Source organism: Ciconia boyciana, chromosome 6 (genome assembly GCF_034638445.1).
Source record: "Ciconia boyciana chromosome 6, ASM3463844v1, whole genome shotgun sequence".
Classification (NCBI taxonomy): Eukaryota; Metazoa; Chordata; class Aves; order Ciconiiformes; family Ciconiidae; genus Ciconia; species Ciconia boyciana.
Window position 1 is genome coordinate 21,169,009 of NC_132939.1, and position 22,481 is coordinate 21,191,489.

The 22,481-nt window shown below is 47.1% G+C and overlaps 1 protein-coding gene across 7 annotated transcripts in view; it reads right to left on the reverse strand.

The window, feature by feature from the left end:
- The window catches only part of LOC140653530 (uncharacterized), an 84,430-nt gene that overhangs the window by 17,283 nt on the left and 44,666 nt on the right, over positions 1-22,481 (reverse strand). For 6 of the 7 annotated variants that reach the window (XM_072865698.1, XM_072865700.1, XM_072865699.1 and 3 more), the window contains 6 exons: positions 18,367-18,654; positions 10,510-10,583; positions 9,887-9,972; positions 9,001-9,040; positions 8,187-8,267; positions 209-316 (listed from right to left, as the gene is read on the reverse strand). In XM_072865698.1, coding sequence (XP_072721799.1) covers positions 209-316; positions 8,187-8,267; positions 9,001-9,040; positions 9,887-9,972; positions 10,510-10,575 — 381 coding nt within the window. In that variant the 5' untranslated portion in view covers positions 10,576-10,583; positions 18,367-18,654. The remainder of the gene's footprint in view (positions 1-208; positions 317-8,186; positions 8,268-9,000; positions 9,041-9,886; positions 9,973-10,509; positions 10,584-18,366; positions 18,655-22,481) is intronic. The other variant, XM_072865703.1, reaches the window with a different exon arrangement.

Consider the following 22,481-nt stretch of genomic DNA (forward strand, 5'->3'; position numbering starts at 1 on the left):
CACTGCGAGGGAGGATGCAAGGGCTGGGTGTCCCCCCCTTCTCCTTAAAGCATCCCTGTAGGAACCTCCATTTCCCTCCTGCCCATGTGGGTGGAGATGGAGATACCTGCATCCGCCATGGGTCTGACTTGCCCCAGCCAGTGAAGCCCCACCAAACCAGCCTCCCCATCATCTTGCTCCTGTTGTCTTTGCCAGGAAGAGCCCATACCTCATATTTTCCTTCATTCTCCTTCTTCATCTTCTCGACATCCAGCAGAAGCGACCAGACTTGACCTCGCACCTGAAGTGGGATCCCTTTGTACACTCGCCGGCACATCTGTGGGGAGGGAAATGTGCAAGGTTAGCTGGTCCTGCTGCTGGCAGAACAGATTTGCTCCATGGTTTGCTGCTGCAGACCACCAGCCATCTGAGCGGACACCCCAACCGATCACTTCCTCTGCCTGCACTAGCGCAGAGAGGAGGGCATCCCCAGTCTGATGGATGAACGGAGCACCTGCATCCATCAAAGACACCTACTCAAATCAAAATCAAGCCACATCTCATGCTTTTAATCTTACTGGAAGAGCTGGACATGAACCATTCCCTTTATACGTGGAGACATCTCAGGTGCTTCACAGCAGTCACATTCCATGTACACCAGCCTGCCCTTGGACTCCTCTCCAAGAACCAGATGCAGCACCCTTATCTTTGAAGCCTTTGATCTGACCTGGCATGGCTGTTCTCACCTGGATCCTGAGGGACTGGGAGAAAAATACATTTCCCCTTGGAGAGGAGAGCCCTTACCATGACAGCCACAGGGACACGTCCACAGCAATTCACACGGCTTGACAAGTGGCAAAGGATACTGTGGACTACACCAAGGGCTCTCCCCTGAACATGCAGGCTACTCCTCAAGCAAGGAGGGGGATTGGGGACAAACATGCACGTGTCCCTCCTCCTGCCTCCACATGTTCACTTCATCTCACAGATGCCTCTTCCCTTTTTTCTTGTCATAAAGCCGTCTCTCTCTAAAGAGACCATTAAATTCCAATGGAAAACAGAAAAAAGAGCTTTTGTTCCATCCCTGACTTCTCCCATTAAAAGAAAAAGCTTCATAAAGAAGAAAAAAGCCTAATTTCTGAATATTTTCCACCCTTTCTTTCATCCCACCCCTGAAATGCCTTGCAGCTGCACTACAAAGCCAACCGCGGCACTCTTCCAGGTTCCCAAGGACCCTGGGGTATGCTGAAGGATCTGCTGCATGAGCCCAAGCTCCAGCCACGTAGGGGATTTACGTTGCAACATGGTGACCCCTCGGGACCGGATTCCCGGTCATAGGAATGAGCTCGGGGCTGAGCAGGGCAGTGCCCAACCAGGCCATCAACTGGAGCTACTGGCATTGCCTGATACAAATGCATCCAACTGCCTTCAAAATTCCTCTTCTCTTTCCATAGGGTGTTCTGCTTCACATGTTTCAGGCTGATGCAAGAGAAGGGCTGCAGTTCATGGGGAAGCATCAAGATCCTAGCAGAAGGTTTTCTGGATGTTGTCCTGCCACATTGCCTTTGCATCTCTTACACCAAGCTGAACATCTGCTCCTGTTACCTTTCCTTTCTGACCCATCTCGCATCATCAGCTTTTTCACTTCTAGCTTGACTTTTTAATGCCAGCCTACGCACAAGGTTATAAAGACCATAACCATTGCACTGTGTTGTCAACCCACCTGGGCTGGCAGCCTCTGAGAGCACAGACCCATGCTCCTTGTTTCGTTACCATCTGCATGGCAGCACTGCACCTACCAAGTGCAAAACACAGCTCTTGTCCCAAAGAGCTAGTACGAGATGAGACAGGAGGTGGGGTTCAAGCAGACAGGCTAGGGGATAGCAAAGAAATAACACCACTATCCCAGTCAAAATAAGTAGATAAAATAATTATGTAATAAATGCCAAGACCACCATGCAGTACTAGGAGAGCTAGATGTGTGTTAGAACACTTTTCCACCACATTATGGTAAATATTTCAGTATTCCTGCTGACACAGAAAGTGTCAGTGTAATGTATCCTGATCCTGTAGGCGTAATGGATGTTCCATGTTTAAAACCCCATTCTCAGCACTTGCCAAATGCTTGCTCTGCCCCAGGTGTTGCTTAGCACCAGCTCTGAAGGTCCAATGCATAGCCAGGACTATACCCTACAGAAATCCTTTGCAAAATCCTGCCCTCCCCTCTGTATGCACCAAATAAGAACTGCCCCCTAAAAAGCATCTCACTGCCAAGACGTGCCCATGGAAAGCCACCATCCTCTTCAACAGCATCCTGCATTTTAAGCAGGACATCACTAATTCACCATCTGCACACCCAGGGGAGGCACTCCTGCTCGTCCAAGCTCACATGAGGCGGCGTTTCTGGAGGACAGCAAACCTTCATGCCATGCCAGACAGCTTCATCTCCATGGCTGAAAGACCAAGGAGACGAACAAGAGATTCCCATTCCCTGAGAGTCATTAAATCACGACAAAAGAAATGCAATGCATCAGGAGACACAAAGTGACGGGGTTAGATGAACCACATCCCCAAAGTGGTACTGGTAAGGCACCCACAAAAGCCTGGCTCCAGCAAGCACTCATGACTTCATGAAGCAAAAGCTCAGATGGGATCAAGAAACTGGAGTATGTACAAATTCAGATAAAATCACCAATTCAGAAAAAATTATTTATTTCCAACAGATTAGGAAAGACTGACTGACAGCTGCCGAGGTAGAAGATGATGCTCAGCTCCATGGGAAGAAAATAATTTCATTTTGAATTCCCAGAGCTGGTATTGTACTTTAATGCCTGCAACCCTCACTGGCAATAGTAAATGTCTCTAATGATTTTCTCCACATGAGAGCATGGCAGGAACAGGGGAGTTACAAAACATGCGGAGATGGAACTGAACTGCAATGCCTGCCTGTTATTTATCCAAGGGCTTTCCTCCTCCCACCGCCTCCAGATGTGAAAGTGATAAAACCTCAGAGCTGTGAGTCACACGGAGGAAAAATGAGCAATTTTCCTTCGTCATGAAACTTGAAGGAAAACAGGGAAGTTATTAAAAGCAGCATTTATGCTGGGATGAACTGATGGGGGGAAGGCAGCAAGTGATGGCAACTCCTGCTCCATGTGAGAAGAAAAACACAACGCTCAAGGTCACCATCTTCTGTCTCTTAGAAACCACTCAGCCCTTATGGCAGGAAGAACGGACATCATCCTGTTTCACAAATGGAGATGCTGGTGGTCGAAGCAAAAGGTTCTGTGTAGAAAGGCCATGTCAGAGCCAAGGACTGAACCCATACTGTTTAAAACTTGCTCTAGGTTTTGCCATAGGATCATCTTCCTTCTCCAGGCTTTAACATACAAAGCTCGCGGCACAGGGGCCATTGTCACCCCATCCCCATCTCTCCCCTCCCCATGTACTTTCTTTCCAGTAGATGGGATGGGAAAGACTATAGAAGTACAGACCTGAGCTCCACCTTCCTGCATCAGAGATCTCATCTGAAAAGTACCCAACCAAGTGCTCCAGGTCTTTAATTAGAGGGGTGGAGCCACTGCCTTTAAACACAGGACATCTTTTTGCAGTAGTTAAGACACTGAAGTTAAACAGGGTTTGGGAGGGGTGGGTTGGTTTTTTAAAGCAGAATATACACATTTCAGCCCAGTTTCACATTTTGGAGCCTGTCACTGTTAGCTTCTCAGCCATGAGCATAATCTACCACAAAGAGACTGCAGGAGTAATGCCCAAATTTTGGGTATGCATGGCAATTTCACTTTCAAGCCTCTCCGTATACCCACCATACGTCTCCAACACTCTGAAGTGGGGAGCAGCCCTGCTTCCTCAGTTCCTTTAGGGCTCAAAGAGTGATCCTTCTGGAGAGGAAGGACTCCTTCACTTCCTCCACCGGAGCTGAGCTGTGAAAATCTTCACCTGGAGTAGTGGGTGAAGCCTCCACCACCACCACCATGACCACAACCACCCTGGAGAAGAGGACTTCTTTTTTGCACCACGAAGCCAGCTGATTGATGATGTGGCCATGCAAGACATTTGGCAGCCTGGACTTTGCTGCACATGGTTTTCTTTCTGTATAGATAATGGTTGCTCCCAACTCGGCTGTTGTCCCTGCAGCTGGAGGCTTGGCTATGCTGGATGGGGTGCCAGCAGGTCTGTGGGGGCTTCAGCAGCAAAGCAGGGGCAAATTTAAATCCTAAAGCTGATGTGTCATGGGTGGGCATTTACATTGATTACCAGGGCTACCTTTGGGGGAGAGGAAAATGCTACCTGCCTTTCCAAAACGGCAAAAACCAGCAGCAGAAGTCACCCTGCAGCTCCCAGGCACAACCCCCTTTCTTTCCCGTGGCATTTGCCCGTAGGAGACCTGACTTCAGCCGACCCTGCCATGACAAACGTCTGCTGGCTCTCCTCAGAGTTAGCAGATTATTTGCTCCTGGGGGTCCATGTCAGTCCATACAGAGCCCCAATTCATCTTAAACTGCTTTGCTGGCATGCACTGGATTAAGTGCCCCGCACTTCTATGACCTTAGCAGAGACAAGGCTACCGTTGTGCACAAAGACAGGCTTTGCCTAAAAACCAGACATCTCTGACTGAAGACATCCCTCTCTAAAGGTCCCATCCCACATGGCCAGCAGCAAGAAGCAGCTTGCAAATGATGCAGAGGTCATATCCTCTTCCTAGGACTGATACTTCTGTCTGAAATCCACTTATTTCAGGGCTATGATGAATAAATTATCCCGCTATTGGAGTGCATGCAGCACAGCCTCTTTTTTCTCTGCAAAACTGTGCTGCCTTAACTGTGTATATTCTTACACAGCACCAACCATTTCCTAACTTTCCCAAGCAGAGCCAGGTTGGGATGTAAACTTGGGTTTAAAACAGCAGTGAAGAGGACACAGACCACCTGAACCTCCGTGTGCTGAACCATGAATTACGCAATTTAGCACTTCTTTGCAGGTTTGACGTACCTTAACTCTGCAAAGCAGTGTGGTCCTTGTATGGACTCCTTTATTTTTGTACCCTTTCCCTTGTGGAAGTACAGCCAGGAAAAGGCACCATTGCATCAGTCTAACCCCATCCATGCGAGGAATTGTGCTGGTGTCACTTTTTGTTGATGTTGCTACTGAAATTAAATCAGATCACTACGAAATGTGTGTAGAACAGAGATGGAGACAGAACTGATGCGGTGATGAGCACAAGGAACCCCAGGATATCACTTTAATTAAGATAATCCTATTTGTTGCTCATCCTGAAACAGATTATGCCAGGAATTATTTTAGGCATAGCCAGGCCATTCTGGGCTAGGGACTGTAAGAGGCCCCCCTCTTGAGGGGTTTTTTCAGCCTTATTTCCTATAATCTGTGACAGCCACAACACCCAGACTGCAACCAGCAGCACAGGGATGCACACTGGCAGCAGGTGGGGGAACAGAAAGAAAAACCTGCCACTCTCTGGTGATGGCTCATGCTAGGGGTCTGAAAAAGCTGCTTTCTTGCCTACTGACGGGTGGTTGCTTTGGGGCCAGTGCCCTGGACGGCTACACAACATCCCTCCTCCTGCTGAAATTTCACAACACAGAAGCTGAGACAACAACCTAAGCCCCGATCGGGTACCAAGATGCTGCAAGACACGACAGCCTACTTGATAAGCCAAGAGTCCCTCTTCAAGCACTCAATATGGTCAAGCTGTCTGCCAGCTCCAGCACAGGAACTGGGACTTGAAAGGTTGGCCCTGATGTCCAGAAAGTCCCAGCCTAGAAAATAACACAGGTTTCTATATCACTCAAGCAGAGCCAAAGTCAGGGCAGCTTCCCTGTGAAACTGCCTGGGGTTCCTGCAACAAAATTTTTTTCCCTCTAGTAAACTGCAGTCTATCAAAATGAACATCAAAGGGAATACTCCTGTCTTCAGTAAGAGGTTTTTTTCAAAGATGACGTCCTAGTCTTTATTAAAATAACACAGAGCTGCTGTCTTGTGACACTTGGGCTTCCATCACATCAGCAAAGTGCCAAAAACAAACCTGAAGGAAACGTACAATGCAGATGTGCTCAGAGAGGGAACGAAACCAACCCACTGTGATTTAGAAAAAACGGATGAAGGGCTTGTCACATTTACTTTAGCTAGAAAAAAAACGTAACCATCTGAAGGGGCATGACTGTGATCCCAGCATAAGGGTCCTTGAAATGCCACAACTGAGCCGCAGCCAGCTGCGGCAGCAGGAATCTCCGAGCAGCTTCCACTCTCCCAACACAAGAATGCAGGGTTGCACATACAGGTGAAGGATACAACCTAGTTTTATATACTTTTTTAAAGCACTCTTTTTGTGCCTCTCAGGGTCTTTGCACTTAACGCTGTGTGGCTGCTCCAATGCACAGACCTTCCTGCCTGCACTTGCACTGGCGCAAGGCAGCGGGGTGTTAGGCTGGACGGGACTTAAACCAAAGCTCCTTTCTACTCCCCAGGGTCACCAGACTGCTCCTTCCCTGCCTGGGGCCAAGCACTGCTTCTCTGTTTGCTGGGAGAGGGAACAGCCATTTCCAGTCCCCCAGCACAAGGACAATGCCAAGTCTGTGCCCAAGAGTCATCAACCACTTACGGGCTGTTATAAATAACATCATTTATTGCATTACAAGAGCTCTGTGATTTTCTGACCCAAAGACCCTCAAAACCCGCTTGCTGGTCTAGCCCCTCACCATCCAGCAGACCTGAGTGATATTGGCTGCAGTGTGCTTAACACACCCGCTAATTATCGGGGTAAATCCAAAAGATAGACAGGAATCACTACCGCTCCACACACCCCTCAACCTGGGTCCTGTCTGTCCCCACTGGCTGACCGGGGGAAGCCAAGGATGCTAAAACCACTCATCATTACCCATCCCAAACATCCTCCAGGACCTGAAGGAAATCCCTGCACTCTGCTGGAATTTGTTTTACCCACAAGGCCACTAACCAGCTAGTGCTAACTTCTAATTAGAAAAACCAAAGCCATAGGAGAGCCTCCGTTTTTGCCTGTGGAACAGCACCGATGAACAAAATAATTAGAACCACCCTGAAGTGAACAGAAGGATTGTAAAACTCCAAGCCCATCTCCGCCCCATCCCTGCTGTAACAAAGGGAAGATTTTGTTTTGTTTTGTTTTAAAAAAGGATGACACTACAGCTGGTCTTTGGCTGGCTGAACCTGACATCACTCTGGATGGACAGGTGAGGGGGATGCTCTGCTCAATACCCCCTCTGCAGCTATGCAGATATCCTCTGCACAACCTTTTAACCAAGCTCAAGTTTCTCCTGAGGACTCTCAGCAGGACCTAGAAGCAATACAGCCAAGCAATAGAGCCAAACACTGCGCTTCTCCTGCCGAACACAAAGGCTGCAGAGGCCATGATGATGCTGGGCTTCAGTCCTCTCCTGCACAGAGTGCCGTAAGCAGAGCAGGTCAGGTGTGATGCTCCTCTCCTTACAGCAAGGGTCCTGTCATTAGGTTCAAGGGGTTTTTGTTTCAAGAGGTTTGTATTAGGAACATATTTAAAATATTATTTATTAAAAACAACTCAGTTTTGCAGTGGTGTTTGGTGCAGAGTTTATTTTGAACACCAAAGCCAAGACACAAGGTTGGTGTCTCCATCCTTGATTTCCACAGACGGGTGCACACAATCTAACACCTAAGGGGTTTCTCACAGGCACAGCTAGGAGCAAAATACAAAATCTAGGTGATGTCCTAGACAAATAATTCTCCCTCCAGGGAGAATTACAAGGAACATCAGCTGGACCGTATGAGTCACATCTCCCATGCCATTCCCCGGTGGTGGAGACACAGAAGTGACCTGCGACGTGCAACGCCCCCCGCTCTCAGGGCACAGACCCAGCTGGGCACATGAACACCTCTGCTGTGCTCCTGCTTGCACAGGGAAGCAGAAGTGCAAACACACCAGCAGCATTTAGGAAACCATTTTTTAAATATGCTAGTCAGAACAGGTAACTGGTAACCTCGACTAGTAACCCAGCAACTTCAAGGAAAGATTTAAAATATTAAAGACTAATGGGTAGAATTAGGCAATATTTTCCAGTGATCTCTGGTTTCTCTATCAACTTTTCAAAAGCCTGACTCATTGGAAGCATGAACCGTTCCCATCCTTCTGGACACGTGCTCTTTCTTCTCCTCCTTACCTTGTCACTGTTTCTGTATTTGCTCCATTTCTTCAGCATCTTTAGCCACTTGTCCACGCGTTCAATTTCCTGCTGTTTTTGCTGGTGCAAGGGGGAAGAAGACAAGATAAATTGAAGAAAAAAGGCCCCAGAAGATACCTCCTGAAAACAAAAAACTTCTTTCTCTTTAGGTTTAAACTTCTATGCAAAGACCTTGCATCAGGGATGGGAATAGTGTTTGCAGGAACTGGTAATTTCAACCCGTGGTAATAAAAGCAGCATGGGTAAAAACGATGAGACATGCTGGCTTAACATAGAGAAAGCATTTCCAAGAGGAGTATTCCTTGACAACAAAAAATCTTTACAGGTTCAGCTAGCCTCAAATTGTATCATCATATCAGATCGGCAGAAACGAGACACTATTTAGTCCCAGTTAGCAGGATCCTAACAGAGGACATGCTCCCAGCTCAGGGGAGATGAGGATGGAGATGACGGTTACCTACAACCTCCACCACTTTCCCCTGCATGTGCAATCCCCTTTTCAAGCTGCAGCTGCTGAGCGCTGTGCCAAAGCAGAGGGAAAAGCCCAAAATTGCTTTAAAAGGTGCAATTTCAGTGCAATGTGGAGGAGGGAAGATGCTTGACCCAGCAAAATAAAAGCTCCAACAGCCGGGCATCATGCAGAGTTCCCACCTCTGCGTGAGCAGCAGTGACCGGTGGGTGCTGGCTGCCTGCTTCGCTCTTGCTTGCACATTCATTTTCTCAAATACGGTCCCCTCCCCAGCCAGTGTGATAAGGATCCGACATGCATGACAACAGAGCTGGCAGCTCTCACCTTCTCCTCCAAGGCCGTGCGGGTCGGCAGCTCCTGCTCACTGGAAAAGCAAGAGGTCACCAGTTACTCTATGGGCAAGAAAGGGTGTGGAGGAGCGCGGGATGCTGCAGCTCGGGGACCACCTTGAGCACCTGAGGAGATATGGCTCAGGGGCTTTGTGCCTTTCCTACAGCTGCCTCCAATGAGGAACAGGCAGAGGAAGCACCAGCCAAAACCCCATCACCCTACAGGAGCTGCTGGAGGGTAATCAAGCACTGGACATCACTGGAAATCCTGGGCATAAAGCTCCTCTTCAATTCACACATGATCAGCAATTAAAGGGGGGTGGGGGTTTCTGGACAGCAATTGCTTCGAACCACCCTCCTGCATACAAAACACCTACTATTACAACTTTTTGTTTGGATTTGAAATAAAAATAGGTTTTTTTAAGCATTCTCCCCAGGCACAGGGTGTGCATCTAATTCATCTGCACCTCGCTTAGGATGGGGATTTCCTAAGAGAACCGAGAATGATCAAATATCTTGTCTCATCTCTTCCTACACCTCCCTGAATCATCAGGTGCAAACGCAAGAGCCTCTCCCTCTGTGACACACCGTGGGCCTCCACGGAAGCACAGGAGCACCAGCCTGCACCTTCTGACACCAGGCTTGTGATGGGAAACCATTTGTGAGCCTTGCCTTGCAGCAGATTCAAAGCATCAGAGTGTTTGAACATGTGTGGTTGAGGGAGGAGGCACATCTAGTCTTTCGTCCTGCATTTGGGATTGATCAAGCCAAGCCATAGCGTGGCTTATAGGAAAGATGCTGGGCCTGCCACGCTCGGTGCAGATGGATGGTCCGCACAGACATGCGGCTCAGAGAGGACAGGAGAGGGCAGGAGGACTTACTGCAGGAATCCAAACCGGTCCGTAACTTTATACAGTGTGAAATCAGCATCTTCCCATGGGTCAATCTGAGCTCCTTCCTGCCTGCCCTGAAAGCAGAAAGGACACCTGTGAGCCAGCCCCAGCATCGGGAATGCCCCAGTGCCCGCATCCCGCCCTCAGTGCCAGCATCCCTCCCTCCCTGCACGCTAGAAGGCATAAGCCAGGAGATGAAGACCTGCTCTAAAGAGACAAATACAACACAGGCAAGAGAAAAATGCACAAGTTCAGCCTATCCAGCATCTCTAGTGTGCCTCTGCTACAGGCTGGGAAGAGGTGTACATCCGAGAAACCAGTGCTGTTGGGCGTAAGCCATCCTGGTGTTAAGGGAGCACTGAAGCACTAGAAGCCCAGGACCTTTCAGTATCTGTGCTGAGCATACACGGGATCTGCGAGAAACTCTGGGGATGTGGTGAGAGGGGATGTGCAGGAAGAAGCAGGCAGGAAGAGCCAGCACGAAGCCTGATGGCATGAGGGTTGCTGGGGTAATGCCTGCAGGGAGGCAGAGTTCTTATTCGAAGCATTCCTAATTGATTAAATAGCTTCAGCCTTAGTCAGCATGTCAGGGAGAAACACGAGGTTGGTACCTTCTCATACTTGGCAACGATCTCTGCTTTTTCCTGGGCTATTAAAGACTCTATATCTTTCTTCATGTCAGAAGCTGTAAGGCAAAAAAAAAAAAAAAAAGAAGGGGGGGAAAAGGAGATAAGTTAATGTGTACACAGCATGGGAAATATTTTAGGAAAGTGCTAACAGAAAAAACCTTTGCTGACAACTTTAGCTTCCAGCTGTATCCCATAGCTAAAATTAGCCTGAGGTTTAAAAGTGCCTGTACAAAGTGTGCATGGAGCTTGCCTGCACACAACAGGACTGCCAGCTCCCCACTCTCTGCATGGGGACACAACTGAATTTGAGCAAGGGGGAGTCTTATCTGCTGGAAGACAAGACATTGTGCCTTCGTTCTTAGGCACACACATGCCTGTACGAAAGACATTGTGATTTTAAATTGAGACATGCCAACCAACCACAGAGTCCTTGCATTGCACAGGTTGCATGCCAGCTGGGCGCTGCACAGCATAGCGTTCGTGTGGATGACAGCAAACCACCACGCTCTTGCCCTCAGCTATGGATGTGAAGCCATGAGATGCTCCGTAGAGGCATCCAAAGGCAGATTTAACATCAAAGGAGAAACTAAAAGGAGAAGTTTTTGCCTACTGAAGTGCATACGCAGAAGTAAATTGGCCTCTAGATGATTACTTTCTATACACACCTCCAAAAGAAAAACAACACAGCAAGATGACCACAGAGTCCCCATCTACTCTGAGATGGACCAGCCTTGGTCTAAACAAGACCCAGTCTAGCTCCCTGAGGTCTGTGCCCACTGCTCTGCTTCATCTCATACACATAACATACAACCAAGATATCTTCCCATGTCAAACGCAACTTGAATGTTGTCTTGTACAAGCCCAAAGGAGCATCCTCCCTGTCAAGCCATAACTAGTTTCTCGCTGTTTGCCAAAGGAAAAGGTTGATCTAACACACTGAGGAGAAAACATGGGCAGACAAAATCCCCAGGGAACCACAGTCCCCAGGGGTGGCTGCAAGGAAGAGGGCAGAGGGAAGGTCTACCAAGCTCTCCTCCTCTGAAACCCTATGGAGCTATGACCAGCCCAGCTCAGACCACACAACAGCTACAGCACCACCTAAAATCAGACTGCCACAAGCCACATTACCCAAACCTGTGGGCTACAGGAGTGATGTAGTCCTGGCCGTGGCAGTCCCTGGGCATGGAGGACAGCAGTAGGGACAGGCAGCCAACGGGGATGGCCTTATCTCCAGCCCACTGACCACATTCCCAAGTGCTCTGTAAACGGACAAACTCCAGCCGGCCCCAGAGCTATACATCTTTCTGGTATCTTCCCCTTGCTCCCCTTCCCCAGTGCTTGGTTGCTTTTTTTTTATTTTTTTATTTTTTTAAAGCTTTTAAAAATAGTTTTAAGTTTTTCCCACACTTCTGCTATGAATTATAAAACCCTATATGGTGCAGACAGGGTAAGTGCTGGGAAGTCATGCTGTGTTATCACCTACATGGGTCCATCCTTCAGAGTGCTGCTGACTCGCCACAGGTCCCAGATGGATACTACGCATTTCAAGAACAGCAAGGTAAAATAATTTTAGTCCATAGTTGCAAGTGGCTTAGCATTTAGAAAAGTTTTTGAACACTTAAGAGTATAAAGCCTCTTAGAATAGCTTGTTATAGAGGCAGACTGCGTTTTGCCTGCTCTAAGGAGGTTTTGCCTATGTTGCCTGCTGTAAAAAGATTCAGCAGGGTTGGGAAAAAACTGTTAAGAGACACCACAGCCTTACTGTCACATTACGAATGATCCAGTGATTTACCCAGAACATATGAAAGCTAAACAACTTCAATAATACAGTCCAGAGGTTTCTTGTAGGGCTTGAAAGGAGCTCCCTGGAGCATCTGGGATCCCGCTAGCAGAACAGACTTGAAAGCCTCCCACAAGAAATTACAAAATTTTGAAAAGCCTTTTGAAAATAAAAAGGAGCAGGTTGACTCCTGTGTTGCATCTAAAGCTGGAAAGTAAATCCTGCGTGGCTCTGCTCTGGTCCCTTCCCAAAGCGCTGGTGACCACCTCCTTGCAGAGGAGAGGAGCACTGCTACCCACAGATAAAACACTGTGCAATAGTTGCTCAAGAACAAGTTTATTCCAAGCTGCCATTGCAGCTCTCTAATGGACACCAGGAGCCATCCTGACCTCCCTTCAGGAGGAACCTGAAGGGTTCTTGTCGTAGGACGCACTACCCCAGCTTCTGGCTGAAGCTGCACCTTGGCAAGCCACCAGGCTGCGGCAGCGTTTGGCACTGGATGAGCCAGAGCAGCCAAAGGCATTGCACTTGGGATGATCTGAAGAATGTGATTTTTCCTAGAGGGGAAAAAAAAAGAGCAATAAAAAAAAACCTGGGGGTGATAGGATGAGCAAAAGCATCAGTGCTTTCCAAGGCTCTGCCCACTTCTGTGCACCTTCAGATGTCCACAAGCCATGATTTGTCTCATCTTACCAACTCCTTAATGCAACCTGCTTGCTGCCACTGTGTCTTTCAGGCATGGATGGAGACAGCCAGGAGATCCGTCTTTCCCTAACTCTTCATTTTGAAAGCAGCCACCACTCCCAGTTGCCAGCAGTGTGACAGAAATATTAAACCACACGCAATAATCAGGGCTACCAGGGCAGCTCTTCCGTGACACGTTATCAGCCAACAGCACAGGCATTTCACTGCTTTACACTCATCTATACAGACACCGGAAAAAAGCAAACTCCTCAAATTCACAGCAGGAATGGGTGTACCTTTCCCCATTACTGACTCCACAATCAAAACAGAGCAAGGACAGAAATATTAAAGTGCATTTGTTCTCTTATTTTTCCAACCTGCAGCTCTTACTTCAAATGTTCCCATGAATTTTGCTCAATGCATGTTAATTGCAGCTTCATTTTTCAAAGGAGCAAGGACTGAGTAACTGTCCCATGGTGTCCTCTAATATATCTGCATCTTCTCCTTCTCGCATCTTTCTTCTGCGAAGTTTAACTCAAAGGCAAATTCACCCCCCCACTTCTGACATTGTTTTTTGGTTGTTATGGGGCCAAATAATTCAAATGAGGTCCTTTACGTGCTGCTAAAAATACAAATATTCTGCAGACTGGAGGGAAAAAATAAACTCTATGTCAAATTAAATGGGCAATTTTTCAAGACGTTTACGAAGTGGAAGTTATTCTGAACATCTCTGACCACGCTCTGTAACAGAATAACCAGAGGAAGAGCGACTCGGTAACATGGGAGGGTTTACACAGCAGAAGACAGCAGCAAGACCACATATATTTTGGCACCCATCTCTGCAAAAGCCTCTCAGCAGCCAGAAATGCCAGACTGGTGCAAAGGAGCCAGTTTTGTATCTCATGCCTGGAATGTGCACATTTGTTTTCTCTGTCCACTATAACATTTAGGAAATGTCCACATTTAGGAAAAAACTTGAAAGCAGAGAAAATGGTTGATGACAGTGGGAGGGATGGAGATGGCAAGCGGCTGCACCAGCCTCAGCGTCTGACCGCAATAATGCTGCTTTTTGGAGTACAAAGGTGATACTGTGCTCGACTAGATGATTTTCAAAGTACTCTGGAGAGGAAACAGAATATAGTTTAGCTCTGTAACAGCCTATGTTGAATATAGATATTGAATATGGATATTTTTATTATTTAATTCTGCGCATACTCGAACTCCAGAGTAGTTTGACACCATGAAGTTATAGCATTTGCTTGAGGGAAATGACAGCTTGTGTATATGAAAACTACCGAGACATTTATTTTCTGGAGAGTTTGACGAAACACGTCATTCTACCCTGATATAAATAGGCTACCTAAAAATAGGCGCAGCCTGTACCTGCCACTCTTCTCCATATACTTATATAAGACTAAAGACCTTTTTTTTTAAAAAAAAAAATACACCACTCAAATGACTTTCTCAAGCCTGCCACTCAATTTTCTCCTGTAAGTACTGTATTTTCCCAGCAAACAGGGTTTTTTTTCCATGACAGATACACGAGGTGAAGCAGTTATGAACAGGAATCACAAGAAAATGTGAATAATGCGAGAATTGTATCAGATAAATTTACTAGGATATAAGTAACAGAAAGCCCCAAGCCATGCACACTTAAATTCAACTGGGAAACAAAGTTACCAACTAGTTCCTTTTAAAAAGAATGAGTTGAAAAACCCCCCAGTCTGTCATCTCACACTAAAACTTGCAGCTTCTGGTTTGCAATTTAAGGAAGTAAAAACTAATCCCAGCAACAGTAAGCCTAAAGATGCTTAATGAAAATGCATGTTACTGCCTACCCGCATTGAACACTATCTAGCCATTAGCAAACCTGAAATAAAATATCCAAATTTTGAATGAGAACAACTTTCCTGAAATTAATTCGCCAGCTGGGATCTCAAGTATTGGCACCAGAAAGAAGGTGTCTGCATAAAAAAATCCAAGACTTGGTGCAAAAATTGTTATCAATAAATCAGATTTACTGTTATAACCCTCCCCCAAAAGTCCCGTATTTTTCCAGTACAATCTGCCAAGCTCCTGCCGCCCCAAGTGGGGTGGTACCTGCCAGGACCAGCCTGGCCAGGAGCATGGGAACCTCTGGCCACCTGTCACCCAACCTGCATGTTGCAACCCTGCTCGCTGCCCAGAAGAGGAACCGAGCATTTCCCATGGCCCAGCGGCAGTGCTGCTCCTGCTATGGCCCGGGGACACACACACGTCCCCTGCTGCCCCCAGCCATGACATGATGTCTCCCGCTTATAAACCCATTAGCAATCACCCTGCCTGGTTCACTCCCTCTGTGCCAGTACCTGCTGAAGACATAGGCACTGCCACCTCTTTCCACAGAGGTTGCTTTCCAAGGCCACATCTGCAGCTCTCTCCTCACCATCAGGTCCTCCTCTCCCCACTGCTCAATTTAAGGACAAACAAGGACAAACTTCCATTAAATTCCACCGGGACATGAGACCTGTATGCAAAATTTAATCCATCAAAAATGCAAATGGATGTGGTCTAAGGACTGGAGCTGAGACATCAAAGGCTCAGCTGATGAGCCCTGCAGAGGGTGGCAGGTGGTTGCACATCAGCATGTCTTGAGATGCCCTCCCAGAAATTCACTGCAACCATGATTCCAGATCTCACTCCTCTGAGCCCTCCTTGCAAAGCGGTTTTGCTGTTGGGACCTTGGCCAGAAAGCAGTTTCCTAGCCTTTGAATGGAGTAGCTGTGGTGATGCTACCAAGCAACCCATCTGAGCTGCTGAATTTTCAGTCTTTTCAAGACCTTTTTGCCCCCTTACAAGGAAAGTACAAAAGTTTTACACAGGTTTCATACTGCCAGGCTGCACTAGCATTAGACTGTATTGCTCGATTTCACCATTTTGCTGCAAGGTGAACTGTAGATCCAGTGTCACTTAGCAGAAGGGCTTTTGAAAATGAAAATATCAGTAAAATCTCCTCATTTTAGGAAGTACAGCACAGCATCATGTTCTCAACCTTGGGCTGGATTTGGGGATATTCTGGAACCGACCTTTTAAATATTTTATACTGTAGAAAAGTATCTACTCAAGCCACTTGAGATTACAGACTATATATTTTGGTTATTTCTCTGTTCCTGCTGCATCCACCAGTTAAAGCAAATTAAAGGCAAGCATGATGCAGGCGTACAGCCAAATACAGTTGAGTTACAAAATCCTAAGTTACCTCTGGCAAGCAGAGTCATCTCAACTGCTTGCACCCCTCCTCAGCATGCTCCATCTCCAGGGCAAAACTTGTAAAATTTGCATTATTGCTTCAGTAACCTCTCACAGCACCGTACGTTTCTCCTGCCCGGCTGCACCCAAGCCCATGGAAACATATATGATATTTTTTCTGCATGCTATTGCAAGCAGAAGTTCATCGAAAAAGGAGAAATTAGTTTAGGTGAAGGTGTGTTGGAGTCCTGAATGTGCCCAATTAACTACTAATAGAGCCTGATGTTCGGAGGACAAGACAAAAAAAAAAGGCAAATTTTGACACACCGTACTTAAACACCACGCTGGCCTGTATCAGACTGAAACTACTGCTGTGGAATAAAGTCAAAAGGTACGTACTTACTACAACCACATCCACCACTGCCGAAACTCAACAAGTCACTGTTTCTGTTTCATGTTCTATTTTAAAAGCACATGTTAACACAGTTTTATATCTTTAGCCGTCTATGGTATAAGCCTGCAATTTTTCCTTTAGGGGAAAAAGCTTAAAGGAAATGCTTATGCATCTATGCAAGTGGAAATGCTTATAAAAAATCTGCTAAGAAATGAGACCCTTGCATGAGGCGCACCTGCCATCTGCACCACTTCCCAGCAAAGCACTGCTCTCGCTTGTAAAGCTACTACCAGTTGTAACAGGGACTTGAGCGCTTGCACGCTCTGGAATAAACCCAGCCACGTGAAGCGGTGCAACAGTCTGCTTACAAAGCGGCTAAAGCAAGCTGCGAAAAGTTGAATAAACCCTATCAGGGTTTTTTTAAGTGCATGAAACAGGCACCTTGACATGCTTCAAACCATGCAGGCTATCAGCTCGCAGCAAACTCCCCATCCTGGTTGTCTAGTATAATTTGGGGGGCACAGTCAGCAGCCGCAAGCCGAGGGGAGCTGTCATCAGAGGCTCTTCTCCCACATGCTTAAAGCCTTTCAAAAGCAAAGCCAGGGGGTTACACCACCACACATACCTACCAAGCACAGCCAAAACGAGCACAGCTTTGGGTCTGCTTCGACTGCATTGCCATGGCCTGAGGAAACCTCAAAGCCTCCCAAGACATCCAGGAGAAGCTGCAGGCTGTTGCAGGTGGGTGCCGGCACACAGGGCTGCGTGCTCGGGAGGTGACAAGCCACAGGAGGAAATGATGGCCATGCATCACCGGCTGCAGGCAGAGCTTCTGCTTCGTGAGACCCAGCTCCCCGCACAGAAGGCAAGCTGCTCCTGAAGTCCCAAGACCGGCCAGTGTCCCCACCTCTGGCATCACAGCTGCTGCAGTATTTTTTACTAGAAACCCAAATTTCAATCCCAAAATGGAGAACGCTCTCAATGCACTTGCATCGAGGACTTCTGCTGATCCCCATCTGCAGCTCCTCTTCTCATCAACAAACCCAGACTGCAAACGCCCTGGCCAGGCACCAGCTTCAAAACAACACATCACCAGACTGCACATCACCAATCTTAGCCCAAATCCAGCACTCGCTTACAACCCTGCTACTGAAAAGAAAATTAGACTTGCACTCGCAAAGTGAATTATGACTTCAGGAATGAAATTACTATCAAGCAGGATGAACCAAGATACAGGAGATCCTGTTTCCATGTTTATTTCCTTGACTACAACAAAACCGCAGAACCACACAAGCAAGCTTTTTTTTTTTAAGAGCGTAAGGAGCACTAAGCCAGCTGAACTGCAAGGAGGTTTATGTTTTAGCTGTCTCAGGGTCTTTGAAAATGACTGCCCATAGATCACTTTATATGAGTTGCAGATGTGTTACAGAAAATTCAAATGAGTTCCTGTCGCAGTAAACTTCCGTTGTATCCGATGCTGTGCTGGGTAAAAACACGCTCACCTCCCTTAGCAGGGGCACTGGGAACACCCAGGTGACAACCTCCACTGCAACTTGCTTTGACACCACTCGTAATGTCCCAACAAGCCAGAGCATCCAGCATCATTGCAGATCAGATCCTGCCGATTTATTAGCATATGTACCCACAGCACACGATGGCTCTCGGGGCAATTCTCACCTGCTCCAGAGCCGGTCTGTGAGTTTGGAGAAGGGAGAGTGGAAATGCAACCTGGCTCCAAGCAACGTGCCCTTACCTGAGTCTGGTATCAGGTGCCAAGATGCATCAGTTCAGCTGGAGTTGTCCTCTCCCCTGCGGGCATCTACCTGGCAGGAGCTGGTTGTCTCCGCCGCAGGGTGGCGAGGACCTCCAGCCGCCGCAGCTCACCGGTCAAATGCCCTTTGGCTTCACTCACGCTGCCCCAGCTCAGTGTGGCGGCTCTTCCCTCCGCTCCTCTGGCATGTGAGAGCTCACTGTGAGCAGCTGGGAGAAAAGGCAAGGTGGGAGGCAATCCACACGCGGGCTCTCTCTTCCCCCAGGCTCACTGCAAAGGAAATAAGAAGTTGGTAAGTTTTCCAGTTCTGACACGGTGAAGGCACTGTCCTTTACCAGTGCAGGGGGTCTTTGCATACAGAGGAAAGGCATGTCCCATCAGAGTGGGCAGCAAGGCAGCATCTCACCCTGGTGGGGAAGGAACAGGCTGTAACAGGAGGGCACCCAATGGCAGAAAGTAAGCTACACCCATCTGCGCTGCAAGAAAACCCTTGGTGTGGGTCATGCTTGGATTTTCTTGATTTGGTGGGTTTTTCAGGACGAGTTTCCTCCCCACCCAGCTCACAGTATCAGGCCAGCCCAGCATGGACTCGTGCTAACACAGAGGACTCATTATAGGGATTTTGTCTGGGGCTGGGCGGTAATTTTACCTGACCATACATGCCAGGTACCGGAAAAGCAGCCTGCGTGCCTCCAGCTGCACAACAACATGTTGTCTGGGGTGTTTATCCAGGGATGCTCAGCTCAGACACAACCCAGCACCTGGTCTGCAGCAGGGGGCTGTGTTTTAGCCCATTTTCTGGCCTGGTTGATTGTCGGGGGGTGGAGGGGCTTCCCATGCAGATCTCAGAGTCCCTCACACCAGTGGACCAGCAGACACATGCTACCGGTAACTCAGCAGGCAGAATATGCCCCCTGCCCAAGCCAAAGGCACAGTATTACACCTGACTTTAGCAGATCTAAGAGCATGTTACCGCCAAGAAGGGATGCAATGGGGGGTCCAGGCCATTCCTGCAGGAACAAGCTGGGGGGAAAGGGAAAAGCAGCATATGGGACTTCAGTCAGATTATGACCAGTAACACAGCATCACTGACTCACACATCAGAAGACCTGGCACTGGCAGCGCCACCTGAGCCAACTTCCAGCACTTGCAGTTCCTGCCCGACACATCCAAACAGCTAACGCAGTTCCAAAGGACACCAGAGCCCAACATAGCTAATCATGTTTTTAAAACAAGTTTTTAATTCTCACCTTAAGCATCCCAGAGAAGCAATACACTGATTTCACAAGTGTGAAATCGAGACATCACCCCAAAGCGCAACACTTCTGTTTGAAGCCAGCAAGCACCGGGAGGGGGAAGCATGCACCGATGCTCAGGAGAGAAAGCTCGCTTTTGTCATGAACAGCCACTTTAATAACGCTACCTCTCCTCCGATCCCCCTCACAAGCACCTGTGAATGGACTTTTCCCCATGTTCCTGGGCTGTCCTGTGCTGAATTTCCCTGCTGTCACCCCTCCAGCACCCGGAAACAATGACTGAGAGACCCCAAAGTGCAGAAGACTTCACACCCTTTCAGAGGTGGCCATCTTTATCATCGAGTAACCTATAACACAGATTACATTATATATACACGTTATCACTGAGTAGCCTGTAATGTGGCTTACACACATTATAATGCAGATTACACACATTTCCCTTTGTTTTCCCAATTTGCACCAAGCTTTTAAAGTACAATGGCAAGCTGTGGTCACAACGATAATACTTTGCCACTAGACTATGGCAATACCATGAAACCCAAATACATTGGCCAAGTCTTTTAGTTATAGAAATAACTAAAAAACTATGTAAGGCTGCATTTACATGCTATCCACCCCCATCAACACTACCAGAGTACATGGCAGCACTGCCAGTAAATAAAACCTCAACCCTCTCCCCACCATCCTTCCTGTGCTCCCAGCACTTACATCTCACTCTCATTTTCATGCACATTTTTTTGCGCTGTGCCTTGGCACTCAGGTTAAGGTCTTCTGCCCAAGGATGGAGATGGGAGGAGAGAAGCAAGAGGGCTGATAAAGAGATTTGCTCTCCTCCCTGCTTACGGTCAGTAAGCCCAGCCTTGGTGCTCCTGCAAAGCTCAGCTGTCAGAAGACACAGCTTTAGACATAAGCTAAACCCTCTGAGTAGAACAGTGAGTCTACAAGCAATTCTTCATCAGCTTCTACTTTTAGACCTCACAGGGAATAAAAGAGCATCCAAACATTTTTTTAAGCTCTTTTTGACAGGAACTCATCTTCTCCAGACGACAACAGCAAAAAACCAACCAAACAAAAACCAGCACAAAAACCCCAAGATGCATGAATTTTTTTTTTTTAAAGCATCATTATTTAAATGATCTCTCATTAAAAAAAGAGACGTAAACTGAAGAATGAAAAAGTCCATGTGCTGCTTTGGGAATTGAAGACTAATTTTCTCTCTGCATTCCCTCCTTCCTCCATTCCAGTGTCTATAAAAAGGCCAGAAAAGCCGGGGGGGGGTGCTGGGGGGGTGGTGGTAGAAAAAAATACCCTTTTTTCGGGTGATGCACTGACCTGGAAAGGAACTACATAAATACGGAGCTTAGGAACAGGCTTCTTCTGTTTGCTTAAGACTGGAAGAGCAGTTTACATTTCTTTAACCATAAACTAAAGGAAGCTACAATGATGGTCATTCTCCACTTGGACATGCATTCCTCCCAAAATATTGTATTTTATTCTTTTTGGTCCATGTAGCAACACCATGGGACATGCTACTCTTCCCTTTTACCATCCCCATGGTCATTCTTGCCTCCAGCTATACATGGCAATTTTGGGTAAGCTAAAAGCTCTTATTACATCTCCTTTTGCTATTTAAAACTTTTACTGCTTTTCGGCTCAGTGGCCACTGCCAGCTACAGGCCACCCAAACCTAACATGTGCCCAAAGCAGCAGGGTGAGGACACACGTCCTGGCTGATACCCAAGATGTCATCCTGGGCACTGTGGAGCTAGTGATGGTCACTAGCCAAAACCAAAGGAACAAGGATGCAAAAATAAGCTATTGTGCTGCCAGCAGCCTGTGCTCTCCTTGGCACAGAGGGTCGGCATCTTTTTTAAGACACAAATATGGAAATAACAAATGTACCATTATATAAAGTCACTGGGACAGCCGATGAAATAAATGGGTAGGAAGTTAAAAATCCACTAACAATGATATGCAGCTTGTCTGTGGAAAACTCGCCCAAAATAATCGAGGTGAATGATTTATAAGTTATAGATATACAAGTTGAGTTAAAGTGAGACCTATGCTCACCATGTGGGCCTTGCACCGCTTGCCAGAGCCCCTGGCTGCACCCCATTTTTAGGAGGGGAGGGCAGCTTGAGCCATTAGCCTGATGCTGACCCAGACTAATGCCCATCCCCTAGGAAAATATGTATTTTACATGAAGTTCTCCGAGTACCACCCTCATTCCTTCAACTGCTTTAATGAGTTTAATCAGCTTAAACCGCCTCCAAATACAAAACCCCATGCAGTAAATTATTGTATTTGTCAGAGGACACTCCCTGACCATTTTGCTGGCAGTACCTTGGACTTGCATTACCTTCAAACAATATCTCTGGACACTAATGGGCGAGCTGTTGTTACCTTCTTCTACCAAAGCCCCACACAAGCATGTCCAGTAATAGAAAACTTCAGGGAAACAAGAAGTATTTGATCTGACACTGGAAAGTACTGAGAAAACATCTCCCAAAGCTCTTTTACAGCCTTGAACCATATGCAGGACAGCATTAGGGTACACAAAATTTTTTAAGGAGTATGAAAGCAATCTTTTTTTAATTACAACATAACCTTTCCCTTCCTTTTTGCTTGCTGATAACTCCTAAAATTACCCCAACTGAACAGTCGCAGGAATTTTTGCCTTTTTTTGTGCAAAAGCAACATTCTATATAAACAAGAAAATTTAATGGTTGTATTTCCTTTGAGGAAACTGTTCAACAAGAAGTCCTCCTCTCTTCCCTTTGTGGAAAACATGTTTATAAAATCCAACCTATCCAGACACAATGCTTCAGCTTATGAAACAGC